Below are 24,856 nucleotides of genomic sequence, written 5' to 3' on the forward strand. Positions count from 1 at the left end.
GGAGAGTTTTGCAATTTATTCTGAGAACTAAACTTTTCTACAGGTCAAAAGAATTAACACTTTCTCAACTTCTTAACTTAACCTAGCTCAAATGTTCACAACAACCATCAATCGATGATTAAAAGTTAAAGTTTCCAAAATATTATTTCTAGAAGCTTTATGAAGTAATTTCCACTTTTCCAGCAATGAATACCTTGATTGGAATATACTTTTAATGCACTCAACTTCTTCCACCCTTCACACCTCACATAAACCTCTCGTAATTGTTAAATTAGTAAAATTATTGAGTTACAAATCAAGCCATCGTAATTTATCAATATTATTATATCACTATAAGAATATAGATTCAATGTTAAATTATTAGTATATAACTCTTCTTTGTAATGAATAAAGTGGGGAAGAAAAGCAAGTCAAGCACTTTGATCCTTATACTGAAAGAAAAAAAAAAAGTAGTGTGGTTTCTAAACTTTACGACGCGTGTTTTCTATTTCTTTTTTTTTTTAAACCCAAACAAAAATTGTGGCACTCAAGCATTTTGATTTGTTTTTTTATCAAATCTTGGTAGAAAAAAATCACTATCCTTTTCGGTTTAAAATTTGGATTTAAAACTAATCATGATTTTTATACAGAATTTTGGTCGTAGGATGACGAAAAAAATAGTCGAAGCTTTCATCTTCCACTCATTTGATTTAAAAAATGTTTTTTACACTTTTTAATTAGAAAAAACGTAACTTCCATTTTATTTTCAAATATTTGGGCAGAAATATAATTTATTTACTATTTTTTATACAAACTATGAACACTGAGAAACATAATTGAAAGAGTTATATATATATATATATATATATATATATATATATATATATATATATATATATATTACATGTATTATTCACCAGAGGCAACCATATTCAATTTATCTAAAATTAGTGTTAGTGATACAATATTCTTTCTAAATACTTAATGTATATTAAAAAATTCAATTTCAAATTACTGATTAAATTAATATAATTGCATTATTTTTTTCTTCATAAATCTATCCAAAATCATAAATAACTATTATCATTTAAGCCTTTTCAAACTTCTCTCAAAAGTTCACATGAATAAATTTAATGTTATCTAAAATTTTCTCGATAAAGGTTAACAAATAAATAAAAATATTCTTTAATGAATCCATACAAAATAAAGAATAAAATAAAATGAGAAAACAATTGTTTCTCTGAAATTTGATATTTACAGTAGCGCAAGACAATTTTGTAGTTATTAGAGATGAAGCCATAAATAATTTGGGTTTGATTTTGTCAAACTGAATTGTAAAATGGGCCTAAGACAGATTCTTTCTACACCTCTGTAAACTTTTCTTTGTACCTATGTAAAACAAATTTCTATTTTTTTTTTCTTTTCGAATTATATAATTCAAAAGTCATTTTTATTCATAAAAGTGAATTTTCAGATTGTATAATTGAGAGGTTAAAAATAACTTCCAACTGTACAATCCAAAAATTAAATACTTTTATTTATTTATTTATCTATGTACTTGTTGTATGATTCATATAAACCATGAGAAGTATTTCCCTATGGAAGTAAAAATAGAAGAGGTCTTTTTCTTTTGTGAAGTGCAACGAGGCTTAACGTGTCCAATGTAAGATAACTTAACATTGTTACACCGAGCCTCAGCATCATCTCCTCCTTCACATGCAAGGTCTATGTTCTGCAACGTTACCTTCTTGCACAAAAATTTCTCACTGCAGTCAAAATCCACAGCTACTTCAGAAGCACTTGTACCACTTATGTTCTCGTACACCACATTCTTGATTTCTATAGCGGATTTCTCCGAACCCTATGTAGAATCATTCGTGAATAATAATGATATATGTCAATTTGTTTCCATAGTACCAAAAGTGTTTTTATGCTTACCGCTTTTTGGCAAGGTCTTTTTTTCTTGTCACAGTAATTCTGATCTATTATTATGGGGTTGGTCACATTGGTCATCTCTATGTTCTGAAACTTTATGTCACTAGCACTTCCTGAACCTCCCTGCATATACAAGGGTAGACCCAAAAGATTGTGACTTTCTCAATGTTCTCAAAATTAATGATCTAATTGTTTTTTACCTGCCATGTCTTGATTCTAACTCCATTTTTAGTTCCAAAAATCTTGGCTCCGTTCACTTTTATGCCTGAAACAATGTCCTTGGATTTTCCTGCTCCTAAGCTTCCAATACTGAAACAACCCACCATTGCAAATAACATACAGAATAACATATGGAAAATTTGTAACAGTAATCCTTGTTACTGATGTGATGCTAATTACCTGATACCATGGCCCGGTCCACATGTAATGTTTGTAGCTTCTACATTTTTAGATCCATGTACAATAGATATACAATCATCACCTGAAACATCGATAATGATGCTTAATAGTTGTAATATAAAAAAAGATAGATACAAAATGTTACAGTCAACATTAATGGTCTATTCTGGTTTGACATTTGAGATTTTAATGTTTTACAACCATTTGGTTTGACAATAATAAGCGTCGTTTATTTTCTTTTTAATTATAAATATGTTATTTTATTTCTTACTTATATGTTTTTTGAGAAAAATTATAAAGCATCAAATAACACTTTTTTATATGAAAATAAAAATGAAAACATTTTCAAATGAAATAGTAGTATTACCAGTTCCTATGACAGAATCTGAGATTTGGATGTTTTGTGTTTTCGTAACATGAATCCCGTCGGTGTTGGGGCTATCCTCTGGTGCAATCACGCTAAGGCCAGAAACCTTAACGTTCTCGGAGTCTTGGAATGAAACGTGGATTTGTTGAGCATTTTTTATGTTCAAGTTCTCAACTGTCAAGTTCTCACAACTAGCGAAAGTCAGAGCCTACAAAAACAAAAAATAATTAAATCATTGTTAATTTAGCTAACATAGTATATATTTATATGCTTTATATTAATTTCAACAAAATTTCCTTGATCTTTGACAAAGCTACACATACTGTTGGAGCATCCTTGCAAGACTGCAAAAGAAAGCAGAAAAACATATGACTCAGTCATCCTTTGAATATATATATTAACACACATATATAATAACTGAATAAAATAATATTGGACTTATCTTAATATCTTACTCGCTTTTTGTTCTTTATGCATGAGTTTTTCCACCATATTTTGCCGTTTCCATCGAGGGTTCCACCACCATAAACAAACAGGTTATCAATTTTGTCAAACACAAGCCAGTGTTTGCTGTCTTCCTCGTAATCTGATGGATCATCTGATGCTTCAAGGATTCCAGAAATCTGAAAATTTACATCAGTATTCATGGGTTTTAACAGAAGTCACTGATCAATTTTTTGCATTAAAGATGAAGCATAAAAAAGGAGTAATTAATCACTGGCGTAATTTTCAGTGAAAGTATAACCTGAACTTCAATGTTAGGTTCGCAAGGACCAGAGAATCTTATTGGTTTGAGCAGATAATTGTCCTCAGGCACCACAAGAATTGCTTCCCCAGAAGTACATACCTCATCCCAAGCCTTCTTGAAAGCCTGAAATATATGAAAAACCAAACCAATAGAAACAGTGCAAGCAAAAAAGAAGAAAGAAGAAAAACTTTGTTTTGGACTACGGGAGTATTGAAATACCTCTGAGTCATCACTATCACCATTCGCCTTAGCTCCATAATCATTGACATTAACCTTTTTAAGGGAGCTACGCTTCTCAAACGTGTTGAAGCTCAAAACATTTGTGCTTTGCTTGTTGAAGTTCTTCAATAATGTCTCACCATCATCAATGGAAGGTGAATGATGAACATATATATTGGTGAGTGGGTCCTCTTGCAAGCTGCCATAACAAAAAACAAAAGAAATGATGAAAATGGGGAAGGAGAAGAGAAGGTGTTTGAGGAGGGCCATTATTGTTTATTATATCAGAAAAAGAAAATAGATATATTGCTCTTTGAAAGGTTTGAGACTGTTGTTTTTGATGAGAATGGTTTTGGTGGCTTGGTGTGTGGAACTACAAGTTAAGGAAACTTGTGTATTTATAGACAAAGGAATTTAAGAAAACATATTAAGGAAAAAAGGATGTTGATGTTTTGCATATGGCTATAACTCTCTGGAAGGATATATACCAGATTCATACGAAAGGATCAGTCCCTAACATTTCACTTTTTCTCCATACTTGTATCCAAATGTTCACGTACGAGTTTCTCATTAATATACTATACACATGCGTTTATATCCTAAAAATGTAAATATTTCGTAAATATACCGTATTCATATTTAAGGATCATCCATAACCTTTGACTTTTACTCATACTCATAAAAAATGTTCACCTACGAGTTTTTCATAAATATATAATATATATTATGCACATGTCATGTATATTATACGGTTTTTTTTTTCCATTGTCCATCATATTTTAATTTTATGTTAATCTAAGAATTGTTTATAACGTGCAATGAATAAAATAGGAATTTAAAGAGTAACACATCTTCCTTCTATATATATATATATATATAATGTATATAATGTTTTTTTAATTTATTATGCTAAGAATTTGATTTTAAATCTAATTAACTCCTCAAAACAATCCAATTTTTTTTTTTCTAATTTAATGATTCTAAAAAAAAATTTCGTGAGTTATATCTATCATTTTTTTTCTCAGATAATATTAGAATGTTTTCATAAGGAGATGTTTGTATCTACGTATGTAGAAATTGTTTTATTTATTATTAATGTGGAACTTTCAAGAATAGATTCTGCTCGTTAAGATAACCAAAGTCCAAAATAATTCATTTTTTTAAATAAAAAAACAAAAGGAAGATAAATTTTTTTTTCAGCATAAATTAAAGAAGAGCATTTACGTGATGTTTGAACTCTTTTACAAAAAGATCGATAACCTGTATAAAAGGATGCAAAAGCTTGACATCGAAATCTTACAAAACATGAGAGTCAATAACTAGAAATCCATCAAAGATTAAAAAGATCCTAAAGAAGATGCACATGTGACTAAAACAGTAGTCATAAATTTGTTCTACAGCTCCAAAATACACAACAAAAAATAGAGACAGAAAGACCCTACACATAAATAAATATAGACACAGCATATAAAATGATGCACTCGAAGATCACCGATACCATAACAATCAAAAGGAATATAAATACTAGAAAATAACCAAAACCTAGTCTTCAAGTACAGGTTTGGGTTATTTTAAATAACTAAAGCCTATTGTTGACCACTTTTTAAGTATGTACATTTTGCACTATATATAGTAATGTGTTCTGATAATTTTTATATATTTAAAAAATTTAGAAAAAAAAACTAAAATGTGACCTTCAAAAAGTCTACAAACATATGTATATGAAGTAAATAATTTAACAAAATAGGATCGAAAGAAGTAAATAAATTGAAAGAATTAAAAAAAAAACGTTTCAAATTAATAATGCCACACTTCATATAATATATGTAGATGTTTATTAGATTAGATAGTTACAGCATGGTGATCATACGTGATGTTTGTTAAATTGTTAGCTTATTAGTTATAACAAGATGGTAACTTCTCTTTATATAAGACTTTGAATTTGATTTTTTTTTTCTATTGATAAAAAGGTTCTAAAATAGTTTAAGCTAATCAAAGTTAAGCAATTGTATATATTTCGTTTGTGCTTGGGCATTTAATTTTGAAAAATTATACTTTCACACCGCATAAAACAAAATACATTCACTTTATAACCTATTCTAATAATAAAATGATTTATATTAAAATCTAAAAAGATATAATTAAAATATTAATATACGAAGTAGTCATTGTCAAGTGATTACATTATTTTTGAGTGTTAACATATTATCTCTCTTTAATTAGAACATATTTCAAGACAACACAAATTCAAAGTTTTTTTTCCCTCTCTCTAATTCCTGTCATCCTTCCTTTAGCTTCATCAATATCTTTAACGAAATTCTATATATTTTGGAAAATTCCTAAAGAATTACGAAAAACCTAGTAATTCATCATTCATGAGAGGATTAACCTATGTTGATAAATAAATGCATGAAAATATCCCACACCCCACACATTGCGTATTAAAAGAAAACATAATGAGTGCTGGCATTGAAATACTTAAATATTCCAGAGTATTTTCTCCTAGTAATCATTTTCGGTTTTAAACTATTAACATGGTTGCGTGAGCTTGAATCTTTTATGCATGATTAATTATTCTTTTAATTCTGAAGTAGATAACATTTTACACCCATTGGCATTGGCATTGGATCGTGACATTACAGTTAATACTCGATTCATTGTATTTCCTGGAAATTTTCTTTGTTCGATGATCACATGCAAGTAGCATATATGGTGATGATTGTGAAGTATGCAACCCAACACACAAACACTTGTCACAACGAGGAATGTGGATTTTTGAGACACGCATGTACCTCAAACGTGTAATCTAGGGTTTCCTTCTTGCAATGGTATATTTGTTAGCATTGTTATCACAAGACAGCTTTAGTTGTCGTAAAATGCTTAAGATTGTTTTGGAGTAGAAGACATTTCATTTTGAAACTTGGCATTAACTTATTGTGGCTAAAAGTTTCCTTAGCTTTTGTCACCATATTCATGTGTCATGATGAAATGCTAGACCTCCCTGAAACTCCATCTCTCTGGTATTCAACGGATAAAATATAAGCAAAAATGGTTAATTTTCATTATGGTAAAACCGTCTTAATTAACAATTATATGCATGTGCATGATAGGGTTTGTAATTAGTAAGAATTATTCAACAAGTAAGCTTCTATCGGACGGGATTAAGCATGTTAACTAAATCTTGACATGTAAATATATTTCTATGATTTTTATTCAACTTCAACATTTTCTAATCTTAAATTTACTTTCATTTTAGAAGGGAGTTGGGTTCAATTTGAGGATGACTTTTTTTTTTATCTCTATTCTTCAATTTACCTCGCACTATTTATATATACGATTTTATATCATTATTAGAAATATATATTAATCAATTAATTATTATAAAAACTAAATAATTATAATTATAATAATACTTAAATAATAAATTTGAAGTTCTTAGGTATACAAAATTATTATCTTATAATTTTTTATACGCAAACAATTATCTACTAAATTATTATAATCTTTTGTTTGTTTTTTTAATCAACTATACAGTCTCATAAGAATAAATAATAAAGTCAAGTAAATTTAATATAATTTTTGTTGGAAGTTCCACGTCAGACTACATATATGATAAATTCATATTATCATTTTACGAGCCAATTTGGTTAGGTTAAATTAGACATAAAGTTCATTTCTTAATATGGTGTCAAATGTTTAAATATATATCCTAACAAAATTTATTTTTTATTAGGTCTATTATTCTATCTGCTATAAGAAAAAAGACTTGCGGTTTGATAAAAAAAAAATTGCTTTTAATATTATCTATCCACAAACTATAAGTAATAATGCCTAGATATATTTATTATTTACAATCAGATTTATATAAAAGCCTAAATTAAAGAGTGTTACCTCTACCAAAGAGATAATGATTTATTTGGACAATAGGGCTTCATAATGTAGATGGGGCAATTTCGTTGGTTGCATGAAATGGTAATCATGATTTTTGTTTTTTGATAGAAAACCTCTAAGTATGGAGCACACGATAAGATGTGATCGTAACGTACACAACCACCTTATTTACCATATCTTTGGCAGCATAACTAAGTAAGAACTTGAAGTTGATCGTTCACAAAGTTCGGTTAGATATCTTTTCAATTACATACTTTCTAATTATTGTATCGTGTTCTTTTGGTAAATTAATTCTAAATTGTTCATTACAAATGGTGTGTTTATCCTAAGTTTGCAAACTAAAAGGTGGAATTTAAAGACGTCTTTTTCTTCACAAGAAGATAGTCATGGAATCAAGTTATTGATGAAATTCAAAGTGCATTTTTAGAAGTCAGAAATGTTTTGGAAAGTGCTTTAGTAGAATGAGGTATTAGATAAAGTCAAGAAGAAAGAGTTGAATTTTTAAAGTGGACAACAAGAGTATGTTAGTGTATATATTGGAACTACTTGTTTTATATGGCAAAAATAAAGGTTGAGATTTTGTCAAGAGGAAGTCCGAATAAGAAATTTAGTGTGAAGCGAACTTTTGCGATACTTAAGAATATATCTCACATCAATTTAGTTATGACATCTATAGTTCTTATTTTTGTTACATAACTTTGGAAGCTTTTCTTGGTTTCTTTTATTCTTTGAAGTTAGTGTATATGAACTGGTAATTTATTTTTTGAATCCTTAAGATTGTAAAGTCATTTTCACTTCATCCATTAATAGTGAACTTCTACCGAAATTTTGTGCCTAGAAATTTGTCATAAACTTTTGGCAAATAACTTTGATCCTTGTCATCTACTATAACATCAATAATTTTTAAAGTGATAACATTTCGATTGGAATTATTAATATGTTTACAAATGGACTTGCCTTCATGCATTTGTGTGGTATATTATTATTTCTTCAAGATGAAAATATTGTGCAAAGACTTTGTCATTTATACATTACAAGAAAATAAATAATTATTGACACACAAAATTTGTTGGTAATAACAAAAATGTGTCACTAATTTAAGTTTACCTATAGATTATCGATGATCGAAAATTCTTCAATATAATGTTTGTTGATAAATTTAATTGACGGATCGAAAAATTTATCAGAAATTATTGAAGGTCAAAAAATAGTAAGTAAATATTTGACGATAAATATTTGTCAATAATTATAGACAAATTTTAATATTAATATATAGTTAATTTAGAAAAAAAATTACCTTTTAAATTTTATTTATAAATTTAAAATTCTCTATAACCTTTTAAAAATTAATTATATATTAATATTATTTTTTTATTAAACACACATATATTAAGTTCTTTTTACTGTATTAAAAATAAAACATAATTAATATATATACTATTGGTTGTTTATCAATTTTATATATTTCTTTTGTACATATATTAGAAACATCATCATAAAAAAATAAAAATGTAAACCCCAAAATTTTATTATGTATTTTGAAGGGTTTGCATTCCAGAGAGTGAGTTGAATGAGCATGATAAAGGAAGAGAAAAGAGAAGACTTGATGGAGAAGATGAATATGGGGAAAATAAATCATGGAATAACTCTATTGATTGAAAATAAAAGAAGGAAGAAGATGATGACTAAGTGAAGGTGGGGAGGGGAAGGATGGAGATGGTGGAGAGAGAAAGGAAAATGAAGATGAAGGTTAAAAAGGAGAAGAAGATGGCTGAAGAAGTGGAAAAAGAAAAAATAATAACAAAAATAAAATAGTAAAAGAAAAATAAACTTACACGTGTAATTTTAAAGAGAACACATGTCAAAAATTGAATGGTGAAATATACACCGTTGACCTTGTCACAAAAATCGTTAACACCATCCAATTGAAGACCATAGTTTAGAGAACAAAAATATAGTTAATCCTACAGTATTTGAGTTTTTGTTTTTTCAATTTTTTTTTTAATTTGTTAGTTTTTCTCCATTCAAAATAGTATTATCTGAATATAAGAATCACAAAAAAAAAAAATTTCATTAACACGTTTACACCAATTTACAATAATAGATATTCGTAGTACTTGATATAATTTGTCAATTTTTTCTTCATCCATTGTATTATTTGCATGTAACAATCACACAGACAAAATAATTTTATTGACTTATTTTATTATTATATATATATATATATATATATATATATATATATATATATATAATTCTACAGCTTAAGAATTTATATATACACTATAAACAAAGACTAAACATTGTACATTTCTACATCTTATTTGAAACACTTAAATAACGGTGTCACTATTATCGTTATCATCACTTTCATCATTACCGGTGAAAAAGAAGAAAGAAAGAACGATTAAAAGAAAGGAGAAGAGAGAAAATGAGAACAAACAAAAACTCATTCCGAAACGCATTTTATATCTTCATAAAAATTCTTTTCAAAATATATTTCATGCAAGGATATTTTAGAAAAGTTGTTTCAGAGGACGATATCATTTTGAACAAGTTTATTTTGGAAATTTTATTCTAAATTTGAAAATTTTATTTTAGAAATTATGTTCTGAAAACCTTATTTCGAAAAATCTGTCTTTGAAATTTAAAAAAAATGTATAATCTAGAATCACTTAAACAATAAGTAAAACAGTCATTTTGAAAATTTGGAAGTGTGCTAATAAATTGTGAGGTTGCAGGAAATAAAAGCCGATATATGTTGATACATTAGGCCTCGTGTTCGTGGAGGAACTTTAGCGACTTTTCTTTCTTTTTGTTGCTCCAAAATTTCTTTTACATTTTCAATTTTTTTTTTAATTTCTAAAAAACCTTTTGATCATTTAAGTAAATTATGGATATTACACTTTTAAATTTATTTTTGAACGTCGGCTTTCAAAAATTAAAATATATTATTAGATATACTTTTAGAAATCAAAATATATTTCTATCAATATTTTATAAAAAATATTTTTCATTGACATCACAAATGTTCTGTAAAGATATTTTTGTAATTAAAATATTATATCCAAATAAAATATAAAAATTTAATAAATTTGGATTGTTTTATTTGGATAAACCATTTAAAAAAATAAAAATAAAAAATTTCAATATTTCAATTTCTTGAAAATTTTAAAAAACTTTTAAAAAAATTCGTATCCAAATAAAATATTTAAAAAATAATAAAATAAAATATTTAAACGCCCTGAAAATACAAAACACAAATTACCTAGAGTTTAACACAACCATCCTAGCATTTTTGTGGGCAATATAAGAAGGTAAGTGGTTAAAGTTAAGTTGATGGTACACGTTCACAAAGTTTGATTAGATGTACCTTTTCAATTACCATGCTTCTTCATCATTGTTGCGTATTGTTTTAGCGCATTTAATTTTAGATTACTGCATATATTATTATTGTCTAGGCAAAGAAAATAAATACCATTGACCAAACTGTGCACCCAAATCATAGTATAATACTCTTCAATTTTTAAAAAACTGTCGTATCAACCTCTAATATTTTTAAAACTTTAAGAAAATAGTATAATACCCCATGAGTGAGAAGTAGAGAAATTAATTTAATAAATCTAAAATAAATTTTTATAACTTTAATATATTCATATTCTAATAATCATCACATTAGAATCTATACATTAAAATTATTTTTTAAATTACATTAATCAAATATTAAATTAATATAATTTAACAGAATCACGTCTAAATTTCTAGCCAATGTTCTCAAATAATTGCTTAATGCAGTTTCACAAGTGCTAATATATTAAGTTTAACTGATAAACACTAATATGACAACTAGTCCCACAAAATATTTGGTTCATTGTGTGACTTTCTCCATTCTTCAAAATATTGTTTAATAGCAAGTGGGATATCAATATATGAATTTTAGAAATTAATTTTGTTTGAAGCTACAATTATTCCTTCTCTAAGTGTCATTAGATTTGAATTGGTTTGGAAGTTACTTTCAGACTGACCAAAGAAACTTACTCTTTTTAGTGAAACATAAATTTCTTCGCATCCTTTTCTCATTTCCAAAATTTACTCATTAGAAATAAACCAACACTGTAAAACGGTTTTTTTTTTTTTTTACTTTCCATTTAATTTTGTCTTTCACTAACTTTATTTAATTAAGATTTGGTATAATAATTTATAAGATTCCGCTAAATACATTTTGACGAAAAAATATTTGGCAGAAGTTTCTAATATAAGTTTTTTTAATTAAGGTATCATTTTTTATTTTGTTTAAATTACAGTTTTGTTAGACAATAAGATTAAGATCAGGTAATTTCTCAATGGCTTTGGGCAAGTTTCTCAATTCGTATATAATCAAAAAATATTTTACAATTTATGAAAATATTTTTTTTGTTTAACCAATAATATTTTCTGCAAATTATTACATTATAAAAATCTATGGACTTTTGGCCATAGCAAAGACGGACTAATATAATATATGAAGTAGTTTATCACTTGCCCCCTTGTTTGTTTTTAGCCGTTGGTGAGAATAATGTAGCTCATCGGTCTTTTTTTATGGTCTTCTTCCTCTTTCAATATTATATATAAAATGATGTTACCAAAGCAAGTGGCATTATAGTTATTGAGTAATAATCACTAATCTTAGAAACGCTGTTTCCCCTTCCCATCTCATCTCTGCTGTTTGCATTTGGAACAACAATGGCAGAATCATTTCTCTTCAGCATCGCAGAGTCGCTCGTGGCAAAGCTTGCTTCTCGTGCTTTTGAAGAAGCTTCTCGAGTGGTGGGTTTATACGAAGATCTTCAAGACCTTACAAAGACTCTCTCTTTAGTCAAGGCTGTGTTGTTAGATGCTCAGCAAAAGCAGGACCACAACCATCAGCTCCGCGAATGGCTGTCTCAGCTCAAAACTATCTTCTCCGATGCCGAAGATGTTTTGGATGAATTTGAATGCCAAACACTGCGAAAGAGAGTGGTCAAAGCTCATGGTAGCACCAAAGACAAGGTAAGTCACTTCTTCTCGACCTCTAATCCACTTGTTTTTCGTTACAAGATGGCTCAACAAATCAAAGATATCAGTAACAGACTAGACAAGGTTGCAACTGATAGGCATAAGTTTAGTCTTCAAACAATTGATGTTGACACACGTGTTGTTCATAGGAGAGATATGACACACTCCCGTGTGAGTGATTCAGATGTGATAGGAAGGAAGCATGATAAAGAAAAGATCATAGAGCTTTTGACGCAGCAAAACTCTAATGATGCTGATACAAGTCTCTCTGTTATACCCATTGTGGGGATTGGAGGCTTGGGAAAGACTACACTTGCAAAGTTTGTGTTCAATGACAATAGGATCCAGGAGTGCTTCCCATTGAAGATGTGGGTGTGTATTTCTGATGACTTTGATATTAAACAACTCATTATCAAAATCATCAATTCCGCCGGTGGTGCAGCATCTGGTGATGATCTGGAACAACTGCAAAATCAACTGAAAAACAAACTTTCTGGTGAAAAATTCTTACTCGTATTGGACGATGTATGGAACGAAGACCGTGTTAAATGGGTTGAGTTGCGGAATTTAATCCAAGTAAGTGCAGCAGGAAGTAAAATCCTTGTGACTACACGAAGTCATTCAATTGCTTCTATGATGGGCACAGTTCCCTCTCATATTTTAGAATGTCTTTCTGAGGAGGATTCATTGTCTCTGTTTGTCAAGTGGGCATTTAAAGAAGGAGAAGAGGAAAAACATCCTCACTTAGTAAACATTGGAAGACAAATTGTGAAAAAATGCAGAGGGGTTCCATTGGCGGTGAGAACCGTAGGGAGTTTACTATTCTCCAAATTTGAGGTCAGTGAATGGGAATATGTTAGTAACAATGAAATATGGAATTTGCCTCAGAAAAAAGATGACATTTTACCCGCCCTCAAATTAAGTTATGATATGATGCCGTCCTATTTGAGGCAATGTTTTGCATTGTTTTCTCTTTACCCAAAGGATTATGAAATCGATAGTTATGAAATAACTTCCCTTTGGGTGGCACTTGGACTCATTGCACAACCAAAATCGAATAGGACACGTGAAGATGTGGCCAATCAATATTTGCATGAACTTCTGTCAAGATCCTTTCTTCAAGATTTTATGAACTTTGGCACTTTTTGTAGTTTTACAATACATGATTTGGTGCATGATCTCGCCCTATTTGTTGCGACAGATGAGTGTCTGCATGTGAGTTCCAACATTATTCAAAATATTCCAGATCATATCCAGCATCTGTCTTTTGCTGAGAGCAGTTTGTTCGCTAATTTAGTCACCAAAAAATTAGCAACCGTAAGAACCGTACTGTTTCCAAATGATGCAACAGCTGTCAGTGGTGATGTTGTATCAAAGTTGAAATGCTTGCGAGTTCTGGACTTACGTGGTTCAACATTCGAGACTTTGCCCTCTACCATTGCTAAGTTGAAACATCTGAGATATTTGAACATTAGCAGAAATCGCAACATTAAGAGACTCCCCCACTCTATTTGCAAGCTCCAATGTCTGCAAGTGTTGAAGCTTAGAGGATGCACTGAGCTGGAAGCATTGCCTGAAGGATTAAGAAAATTGACCATTCTTTGGGATTTTGCGTTTAGTACAAAGCAAACTGTTTTGCCTGTGAATGAGATCGCCAACTTGGGGTCGCTTGAAATGTTGACAGTTTCGTCATGCCATAATGTGGAGTCCATCTTTGGAGGGGTGAAATTCCCTTATCTCAAAACATTGTTCGTTGAGAACTGTGAGAGTCTAAAGTCTTTGTCATTGGATGGTCAAAATTTTCCTGAATTAGAAACATTGATTGTTAGAGACTGCCATAATTTGGACTTGGAACTGTTGAAAGGTGACCATGAAGAAAAAGGTCCCAAGTTGAAATTAAAAGTTGTTGCATTTGTAAAATTAACACAACTGGTCGTCTTGCCTAAGTGGCTTCAGGAAGCTGCTAACTCCTTACAGTGCTTGATTCTTTTCAATTGCCTCAATATTGAAACGTTTCCAGATTGGTTTACAACTCTCACGAATCTGAGAACACTTTATTTAATGTATTGCCCAAAATTGGTAGCTCTCCCAGATAACATTCATCTCCTCACTGCACTTGAACTTTTGCGTATTGAAGTTTGTGTTGGCTTACGTAAAAAATATAAACCTCATGGTGGAGAGTTTTGGCCCAAAATAGCACACATAAAAAACATTTACATTGATGAACCAGAAGATTCTGAGAAGAATTAGAAGAAGAGCAAGGGGTAGAGGAATGCAATAAGGAAGCAAACAGATAAGTCCGAATCCTTTTATTTTTCTTTATGGATTCTTTTATCAAGGTGTTTTCCATAATGTTAATCTTCTTTTATGGTTTTCCACTTTTTCATTCGTGAAAATTACTTTTTTAACTTTGTCTTAATATTGTTGTACACAACTTCAGTATTTCATTTACACTTATGGAATCATGAAATATGTGAGTATGCTTAAGCCAGTAAGATACATTTACAATAAAAATTTTCTTCACTTGTGAAACAAAGTAATGGAAGACAAATAAAATAGTCTGAATGTGCAAGCTTAACCAGCATACAATTATTTCTGCACCAGCTTTTTGTATACCTTTTCGGTCTTTACCTTATAGTTTGCCTTATTTCAATTTTGAATAAAGTTTTAATAAAAGTTTTGTTATCTACATATTTTATCTTTTATACTTTATTTCCATTAGTTTATATAATCTCGAATACTTAGACATTTTAAGAATTTCAAATTGATTTAATCTTATATTCAGACATTCTCAAACTTCAATGTCCATTTTTTCTCTTTATTTTTGTCAAAACATAATTTTACTTTTTTTTTTTTATCTCTAGTGAACTATATCTCTAGTGAGCTAGCACAGAATGATCACGAAGGACAAAAATCAAAATCCATTGACGAAAGTGCTCAAGATCAACTGTATGAATTATGGAAACAGTTGAAATATATTATTTACAAAAGGATAATGGACTTTGAATGCCAAATATGAAAGACCATGTTAAAAATAGTGAATGGTATCTATGTAATTCTTCGAAGACTTGTATAAATTATAAAAGTTAATTTTATTATTCAAAATGTTTTTGATTAAAAGAAAATTTATTATAATAGATATTAATTAAAGTCCATTTTTTTCTTGAGTTTACTTCAAAATTAATTTTGAAAAAATTAAGTTAGAAATCGCCACCATCATTACATATCTCCAACAAATTGGTAAAAGAGTAACAAATTACAACAAAAAATAAAAGTAAAGTGAGGAAAAATACTCGTAAGCAACGAGGGATGTTATACTTGTGAGTAGGGATGACAACATATTAAGTCTACGCGCAATAAAATATTTACTTGCTACGCTCATTTACTCGCCGGTTACCTATTTAAAAAATATTTAATACAAACATGAAAACATGAGTTTGGATATGAATAGGACTTTATCCATTCTTCAATAAAGAAAGGATAATAAGGAGAATGAATATTTATTTTAAATACAAGGATATTAAACTCACAACTAGGGATGATAAAAACATTTGTGTCTATAGATATCCATGTCTACATGTATGTATATGTGGATAAATTTCGCGAGAGATAGTTGATATTCGTGAGGAGCAGGTATTTTAATACTCAGATAGGGTGCGAGTATCATACTTTTTGTATTAGGGACTATCCGTTACTTGAAAAAAATAAAATATAATATAATTTATGTTATATTAAATTAAATTAAAATTAAAATTAAAATTTAATTTATATGTTTTTGTAATCTTATTTTTTTTTAAATTATAAAATATTTTTTTAAATATGCACATGTATCTACACTACCTACGGGTTATAAAATACTCCTATTTATTGTTTTATAATATTGGTTAAATATTTCTTTTACAAAAAATGAAAATTGCAGCAAACAAAATATCATATTATCAAGTGTTTAATGTAAAAAGATACGCATCTTTTATCCGATGTCAAATATAAAAAGAAAAAATATAATTGTACAAATATTAAATAAGAGTATCAAATAACTTCAAATATAAAAATAAAAATATAATTATATGAATATTAAATAAGAATATCAAATAAGTGGATAAAGATCTGATAGTTATAAAAAAAGTGTAGAAACAATCAAATGTGTAGTATAAAAGTAAGTTAAGAAACTAAGAACCATAGCAAGTCCATATAAATTGTTGAGATTAACCTAATATATTAGAGGTGGTTTAGTAATTTAAAATGAAAATAAATATTGTTATCCGTCAAGTAAATAATTATTGGGGTCAATCACTTCTCATTTAAAATAATTTAACTATTTTAAAATATATGCTTTGTCGATATTGTTTTTGAAAGACACATTAAAAATTGAAAAGATGAATTAATATTTAAATAGTTTGACTCAGATATAAAAATAAATATCAGACATATGAATCAAACATAACTAATTTATAAAATTAAATATTATTCATAATTATATTGGATCAAAAATTCCTACACGAGTTTGAATAATACTCACAAAAATATATTCATTTGTCATATAAAGAAAAGTATCGGATTTTATGCAAGACAACTTGTAATAATATTTTATTACTTTGAGAAAATAAATTTTGGATTGTAAAAAAGATTGTTTACCTCCTCTAATTCCTCTTCGTGCACACATGTGCCACCCTGAAAAAATAAATATAAACTTCTCATGAATGTTGGAGTACTTTATATTATTCAAAGAAAACTCTGATCTACATTGGATGTGAAGCGAATTGATGTATATTGTCCCTTCTTGTGAGTTTTCCAACATCGATACTATCGTTGAACTCCCTATAACTAAGTTTTGTTCCCTTTTACCCTCCTTACTTTCATAATGTGCTTGGACAATGTTTTGCAAGCTCTCTTATACAACGTCACTAATGTTCGACGATTGTTCCCACTTTATTATTGATGTTGCTCCTTTCATTGACTGCTTTTTGCAAGTTGTGTCCAACCCCATCATCCACATTACTTTTCGTTGGTGTACCACATCTAGTAGCACCGATACTATGAACAGTTTGACATGTATAATCTTAAAAATATAAAACAAAGAAATAAAGATTTATATATTAAATTATCATATATTTATATCTTTAAAATCATCTATAAATAAGATTAGTTAAATATAATAATTAAATATATTATCACCTAACACAGAAGTAAATATAATCTATTTACTTAATATCATAAAAGTGAAAAAATAGTAATTATATAAAATTTGTTTATTATTTCTATAATAATAATAGAAATTTAAGTAATAAGTTTAGATTTTATGAATTGTTTAGAAAATAATTGAATTTAAAATTTTGTTTGAAGCTACAATTATTCATTCTCTAAGTGTCATTAAATTTGAGTTGGTTCGGAAAATACTTTCAGACTGATCAAAGAAACTTACTCTTTTTAGTGAAACATAAATTTCTTCGCATCCTTTTATCATTTTCAAAATTAACTCATTAGAAATAGACCAATATTGTAAAACGGTTTTTTTTTTTTACTTTTCATTTACAGTCTTTCAATTTTGTCTTTCGCTGACTTTATTTAATTAAGATTTGGAATAATAATTTATAAGATTCTGCTAAATACATTTTGACGAAAAAATATTTGACAGAAGTTTCTAATATAAGTTTTTTTAATTACGGTATCATTTTTTATTTTGTTTAAATTACAGTTTTGTTCGATAAGATTAAGACCAGGTAATTTCTCAATGGCTTCGAGCAAGTTTCTCAATTCGTATATAATCTAAAAATATTTTACAATTTATGAAATATTTCTTTTGTTTAACCAATAATATTTTCTGCAAATTATTATATTATAAAAATCTATGGACACTGTCCACAGCAAACACGGACTAATTTATTTATAATACAATTGAAAGGATCACAAAAAATAAGTTTCTACAAGTGGCATATTTTCTCAGCAATCTTCCATTTCAAAATTCAAATTTTTTTTACCTCTTTAAGTATTTCTTAAATGTTTCTTTTTCTCAGCTTGCCACGTATGCAACTTCACTTTTCATCTCTATGTCGTATCAAACCCTTCCATCTCTTTCTCACTTTCCACCTCTCTCACTTTTTTCTAAAAGTCTCTTCACTTTCCATCTCTCAAACCCTACCCTCTCTTTCTCACTCTCCAACTCTCTGCCGCCTCAAACCCTACCATTCACTTTCCATCTCTCAAACCCTACCATCTCTTTCTCACTCTCCATCTCTCTGCCGCCTCAAACCCTACCATTCACTTTCCATCTCTCAAACCCTACCATTTCTTTCTCACTTTCCACCTCTCTGCCGCCTCAAACCTTACCATTTCTTTATCATTTCTTCTTCTCTCACCATTGGCTTATTTGACCACTACTTGGTAAGGTTATGGTTTTCTTTTGTATAGATGATTATTTTTATGTAATTTCCAACTTCGTTTTTGTTTATTTTTGAGTTCTTCGACCACTACTTCGTAAGGTTTTGATTTCTTTTGTGTAGATGATTATTTTTATGTATTTTCCAACTTCGTTTTTGTTTATTTTTTGGTTATTCTAACACTACTTGGTCAGGTTTTGGTTTTTTTGTTTCTGTATTTTTTTGTAGATTGTTTTTTTTTTTTGGGTTATGCCTTCACTAACAAAGAAGATTGAAGAAGTCTTCAAGTCCAAAGATCAGGTTTTGGTTATGCCTTCACCATTTACTACTTTTATGTTTTTTTGTTCTTGATTTACGTTGTTCATTTTTTGTGCCTGTATGCCTTCACCGAACATCACGCTATCAACCAGAGTGACGAAGAGCTATCAAAGAGCTTTGATGTCCAAAATCAAGACTGAAAAAGATAAATATCTTTAAAAGGTTTTATTTTTAAAAAGTTTAATGTTTAAAACAAAAAGATGAAGATCACTTCTATTTTTTTTTCAAAAGGTTTAATTTTTATTATTCTCTGTCTTCTCCTTCCTCTCTTATCTCTTTCATTTTCTTTTCCTTTTTTTATTGGATAATATGTCTTTGTTTTTTTTTTGAATATTTTCATTTTCATTTAATCCATTGTGATTTGTTCCGGATATATGAGACTCTTTTATCAAGACATCTTAGGATACATGTGGTTTTTAATTTTGGAACATCTTAACTTTACTTTTGTTTTTTAGATTCAGAAAATTTGCAGGAAGGAGAAAATCAAAGAGCTCTTGAAGTCCAAAATCAACACTGAAAAAGGGAAATATCTTTAAAAGATATGATTTTTAAAAAGTTTAACGTTTAGAACAGAAAGATGAAGATCACTTCTCTATTTTTTCAAAAGGTTTAATTTTTATTATTCTCATGTGTTTTTTTTTTGTACGTGAGTGTTTCTTCTATCTTCTTATTATAATGAAATGAAAAAAGATAAGAAGAAAGTAGGTTGTGGGAAGAAAAGGCATTCTCCACTTTAGATTTTGTTTGGTTGTTGATGAAAGGTTAATGGAATGAGGTAAAACCAAATTATTATTACAATAATTCTCTTTTTTTTATTTCTTTTGTTAGTTTTACTTGAATTCAATGATTTTAATGTATTGTTGGCTTTGTGTAGTGCAGATATAGAAAAACAAATCTGAATTGAATTGAGGTGCAAGAAATATTTGAAAGAAAGTAGGAGAAGTATGAAGAGGCCAAAGGTCTCTGTTAATCAAAAGCATTTTAAAAGATTTTATTTTTATCATTGATTACTTTCTTCTGTAAAGCTTTTACCACTTTATTACCTTCAATAGTTTCAGAATGCATCCTACCATTCCAAATGTTCACGGTTACACCTTTTAAGCCAAGTCAACCTTTTATCAAAAATCTTTTTTTTAATCTCTTCATGCATTTGCAAAGTTTGCATTTAGTAGCATTTGTTGCAATTCTTTGTTGGTCTCATTTCTAACACTGGTATTCTGATTTCTTTTTTTCTCTTCCTTTTTTGTTGTCTCAATTGGTTTTGCTGAGGAAATCTCTCAGTATCACCTTGATTTGTAACCTAAGGTCTTTATTTTCCCTTTTTAAGTTTTATTTTGGTTTTTCATTTCTGATTTGTAATCTTTAGAATCTTATTTTCATATGGTTGTTTTTTGGTTTTTGGCATGCATTTGTCGTATAATTTGACTACATTGTTTTCTATTCTTTATGGTAGGTTGATTTTGTTATGCCTATGTTTGGCTTTCCATTTTATGTGATTTTGTTGTCTTTTCATTTTATCCGCATAACATTCATACCTATGTTGCCAACCACACCAATGCCATTAAAATTACAAATATTTTGCATATTTAATGTGGTTTTAGTTTTAATGTCATTAAGTTTTACAAATATGAATGATATTGATCCATGAAATATAATAATAAAAGGGAACATGTAACAACAATATTTCATTTTTTATGTTACTTATCATTTATTTGGTGATGTTGGTTTATTTAATGTTTTTGTGGTGGAAGTTGTTAAGTTCAATCAACTTCATATAAGTTTACTATTAGCAAAGAGGAGAAATCAACTTTCTTAAGAAAGCCTATGAGTTATTTATTCTTTGCAATGTTGAGGTTTAAAAAGAAATAAATAAAATCTCTATTATTTTTTGTTGAAATGTTAATATCAACTTTCCTACTTTGCATTGATGTATTAATCCAAAATATTTTTTAGCTTTGAGGACGAGTGATGTACATTATTGATGTACTAATACAAATAAAACAACAGATGTAGCTGTTATTTTATTAACAACATACCTATTCTAAAATTGCAAAAATGTTAGGTACAAAAATTGTAATTAATCCATTCAATTTGAAATTTACATCGTACAAAGATAAGTAATATATGGAATTTTAATATTTTTCGAAATAAGATTCGCATTGCCAATAACATGAAAAAAGTTGAAATTGAAAATATATGGTAACAAAATTTTAATTTGAAATCGCAAAATACTATAAAAATGTATTGAAATGTGGTAATTTAAATTTGAAATTCAAGATGATAATATATGTTCCTGCAGAGAACAAATAAGAAGTCAGACACAAGAGTCACCTTACCAGGTAGTCCGCTATCTCCTCAGTTGGCTTCTTCCCATTCGATAGATGTCGGCTTGAACCCAGGAGGGGTTACCTGCAGAAGAATCTCCGAAGCTCAAGTAAGTCAAAGCTCTCAGGGAGTCAAATCAGCAATTAATGAATGCGTGTGTTTAAATGATGGGGTCCACGTGTATTTATAGAACATTAATGACGTTTGACTATCGTATGGGCTGGGTTTTGTCTTGGGCTCCAGCTTGGGCTCCAGCTTGGGCCATGAGTGGGCCTGGTCCTGAAACAGGTCTTAGAGGTCTATTGAAGATAAGGTATTGATGTTGGTTAACTTTCTAGGCAAGTAGTCGGTTTCGGCCGGCTACCTGCCTAGATGACTTGTGCTGGTGGTGTCCGGGTACTAGATGGTAGGTGGTTTTGACGTGTGTACTATTTACTTGATTGAGTTCGGTTAGGTACGGTACACCAGTCCCCCAGCCTTGTCCGATATGGGTTATCGGTCAAGGATGACATGTGTTGGTGAACTAGCAAAACCGGCTAGGTGTGATACACCAGTCCCCCAGCCTTTAAGTGTGGTGAACAGTGTTAAGGCTTGGAAGTGTCAGAAGGTAGGTGAAAGGGCGTCAGGTGGTCACATCGTTAAACTTTTGGCGCCGTCGTTTTTTGTGTGTCATATCCTTCATAATGATGGTGTCGATTGGTCTGGGGTTTCATTTTGGCGGGAAGAGTTTTAGTCGTTTTGGGATCGTGGACTATAAATATGGGTTTGAAAGCAGCTGAGGGTTCACTTGGTTCATTTGCGAGTTTCGAAATCAGAGATCTTGTGCGCATCATATTGTCCGACTAGTTCCCAAATTCCGCCGACATCTTTCTGTAAAAACTCAAACAGGTATGTCTAGTAGCGATAGCTCGTCGTTATCTACGTCTAGTAGTAGTCAAAGTACTGAGTCGGATAGGAGTAGAGATGAACGGTTTCGTGGAGAGGGTGTGAGTGCTGGAGTTGGCACAAGCGGGATGCCAATGGAGGTGGTGAGGGAGGTCCGAGAAGATCCTCCTGAAGAGCTGGAGGAGAGTAACTAGCCGGCCAGGGGCGGTTATGCGTGGGTTGCATCTGATGTTCGTGACCAGTCATCGCTGTTTAGGTGGTCTCGCCTGCTGAATTCTTGGCTAAACTGTACACCCGTCATATCTAGAGGGGTCAGCGGAGATATTGTTTCGTTGGAAAGAGTGAGCGCAATCGACCGGGTATGCCACGGTCAAGAAGGGGCTACCAAGAAGTTCTTTTATATGTACATGTGCCATTTTTCTCAGCTTCATATACGACTACCTTTTGACGACTTTACTATGGGCGTGTTGCGGGCTTTGAATGTGGCGCCTACTCAGCTACATCCTAATAGTTGGGCTTACTTACAGGCCTTCCGCATCCTGTGCGAGTCGTTGTACTTGGAGCCTTCACCTTATGCGTTTTTGTATTTCTATGATACCAGACCCCGGAGGCCGGCTACCTGGCTATCATTAATAAGTCGTCCTAGCATCAGCAGGTTGGATGCATTCTCCCAATCTTTCAAGCACTTCAAAGACGGATACTTCAAGGTTGTGGTGAAGGAGGGAGGTGAGCCGTATTTCCTGAATGCGGATGGAAGTACAAAGTTCCCTTTCAGTTGGACCAATAATCCTTCGCGTTACAAGGATATGGGAGTGGAGGAGTTGTCGTCTGGAGACAAGGAGGTGGTGGTGATGTTGTTAAGATTTGTGGATAAGTTGCCCACTAAGGGCTTAGTTAGGGTTTATAATTCGGTGCATCCGATTATAGATATTGAAGGTATCTATTTATTACTTAAACTGTGTTAATGATGCTAAGTTGTTTTGATCCGAGTTGTGATATGTTATTGCAGGGCATATGGCACAATCTGGTAAGAAGAACTTGGCGCTCTTTCAAGCGCTGAGGAAGGAGATGGCCGCCAAGGCCAAGGAGGCTGGGAAAACTGGTGTTCCCAATCTGCAGGAATCCGTGGTGGAAGTACACGTTCATGGCGGCACGAAGAGGAGGGCTGAGCTTCCGCCTCGACTTGGGAAGGGTAAGGATGTGAAGAAAATAAGGGCAGCTATTCTCGGGTCAGGTGATGGGACGGGGTCGGCCAGTGGCGAGAAGTTGCCGGAAGCCGGGCTAATTGAGTTGCCGGAGATATGCGTGAGGAAGGACATCTCAATCAACTTGCCAGATACTGTTGTGAACTCCATCGACAATATGGAGGTTGATCATATTGTGAGAACCATGGTTGAATTTGGGAGTAAGGCATTGGTGTTGGGTAGACGTGTGGGGTCCCTTTACAGAAGGGAAGTGAAAGAGGTGGGGGAGTTGCAGGGTAAGGTGGACAAGTTGGCGGAGGAGAAGGCAGCGTTGGAGAAGGAGAAGGAAGGGTGGGAGGCTGAGAGGAAGAGGTTGGTGTCGTGGAAGATCCGTTGTTTAGATTCTGAGGAGAAATTGAATAAGCGTATAGGGGAGCTGGAGGAAGACTATGAGGATCTAAAAGACAAGTATGACGGGGCTGTCGGTGAGCTGGATGACTTGAAGAACAGTGTTATTCAGGAGCATATAAATGGCTTTGAGAAGGGGTTGCGGCAGGCGGCCTTCTTCTATAAGGATTTGGATGCCCTGGATTCAAGGTTCGATGTAGATAAAGATGTGGTTGATGGAAAGCTGGTAGGGGAGGATGAAGAGGGTGGGGAAGAGGGTGGGAATGAGGCGGCTGAGGCGGAGAAAGATGTGGATGCGACCGTGGAGGGTGACAAAGCAGCTTAGGATGTAGTTTTTATGATGTCTTATTTCGCAATGAATCCTAAGTCTGTAATAACTCGTACAATATTTTTTCTTGCTTTTAACGTGATGCATATTGTGGATATATATGTTTTTGGTTTTTGACGATAACATATGTGATAGGAACGTGTTTGTTGGATAATGATGTTATGCATGTGAGATGTTATGTTGTATGTGTATTTTCCTAAAGGAGTATTGTTGGCGTTTGTATGTTAACCACGAGTAAATGGTGTTCGACCAAGGCCGCTTACTTTTGGTAAGGGTGGGGAACTTAAACGAATCAACCACGAGTAAAGGGTGTTCGACCCAGGCCGCTTACTTGTGGTAAGGGTGGGGAACTTAAACGAATCAACCACGAGTAAAGGGTGTTCGACCCAGGCCGCTTACTTGTGGTAAGGGTGGGGAACTTAAACGAATCAACCACGAGTAAAGGGTGTTCAACCCAGG

The 24,856-nt window shown here is 31.0% G+C and overlaps 2 protein-coding genes and 1 pseudogene across 2 annotated transcripts; 2 read left to right on the forward strand and 1 right to left on the reverse strand.

Annotated features, from left to right (window-relative positions):
- Positions 1-1,216: 1,216 nt before the first annotated feature.
- LOC114181713 (polygalacturonase-like) lies at positions 1,217-4,021 on the reverse strand. Its single transcript, XM_028068245.2, has 9 exons — positions 3,648-4,021; positions 3,426-3,551; positions 3,136-3,303; positions 3,004-3,024; positions 2,681-2,888; positions 2,314-2,395; positions 2,115-2,223; positions 1,918-2,037; positions 1,217-1,840 (listed from the first exon to the last, which is right to left on the reverse strand). The coding sequence occupies exons 1-9, from the start codon at positions 3,915-3,917 to the stop codon at positions 1,550-1,552; spliced, it is 1,395 nt and encodes a 464-aa protein (XP_027924046.2). The 5' UTR covers positions 3,918-4,021; the 3' UTR covers positions 1,217-1,549.
- An 8,129-nt stretch (positions 4,022-12,150) lies between these two features.
- LOC114162564 (disease resistance protein RGA2-like) lies at positions 12,151-13,056 on the forward strand (annotated as a pseudogene).
- On the forward strand, positions 12,939-14,822 carry LOC146888883 (putative disease resistance protein RGA1). Its single transcript, XM_085666625.1, has one exon. The coding sequence runs from the start codon at positions 12,939-12,941 to the stop codon at positions 14,820-14,822; it is 1,884 nt and encodes a 627-aa protein (XP_085522751.1).
- The last annotated feature ends 10,034 nt before the right edge of the window (positions 14,823-24,856 follow it).

This window comes from Vigna unguiculata, chromosome 1 (assembly GCF_037176805.1).
Source record: "Vigna unguiculata cultivar grain cowpea cultivar isolate G323 ecotype 2 chromosome 1, ASM3717680v1, whole genome shotgun sequence".
NCBI lineage: Eukaryota > Viridiplantae > Streptophyta > Magnoliopsida > Fabales > Fabaceae > Vigna > Vigna unguiculata.

Coding starts and splice junctions, on each gene's coding strand:
- LOC114181713 (XM_028068245.2), bottom strand. CDS start 3,917: ATGGCCCTCCTCAAACACCTTCTCTTCTCCTTCCCCATTTTCATCATT. Junction 3,304..3,425: donor AACCTAACATTGAAGTTCAG/GTTATACTTTCA, acceptor GTAAATTTTCAG/ATTTCTGGAATCCTTGAAGC. Junction 2,396..2,680: donor AGATTCTGTCATAGGAACTG/GTAATACTACTA, acceptor TCGATGTTTCAG/GTGATGATTGTATATCTATT.
- LOC146888883 (XM_085666625.1), top strand. CDS start 12,939: ATGTGGGTGTGTATTTCTGATGACTTTGATATTAAACAACTCATTATC.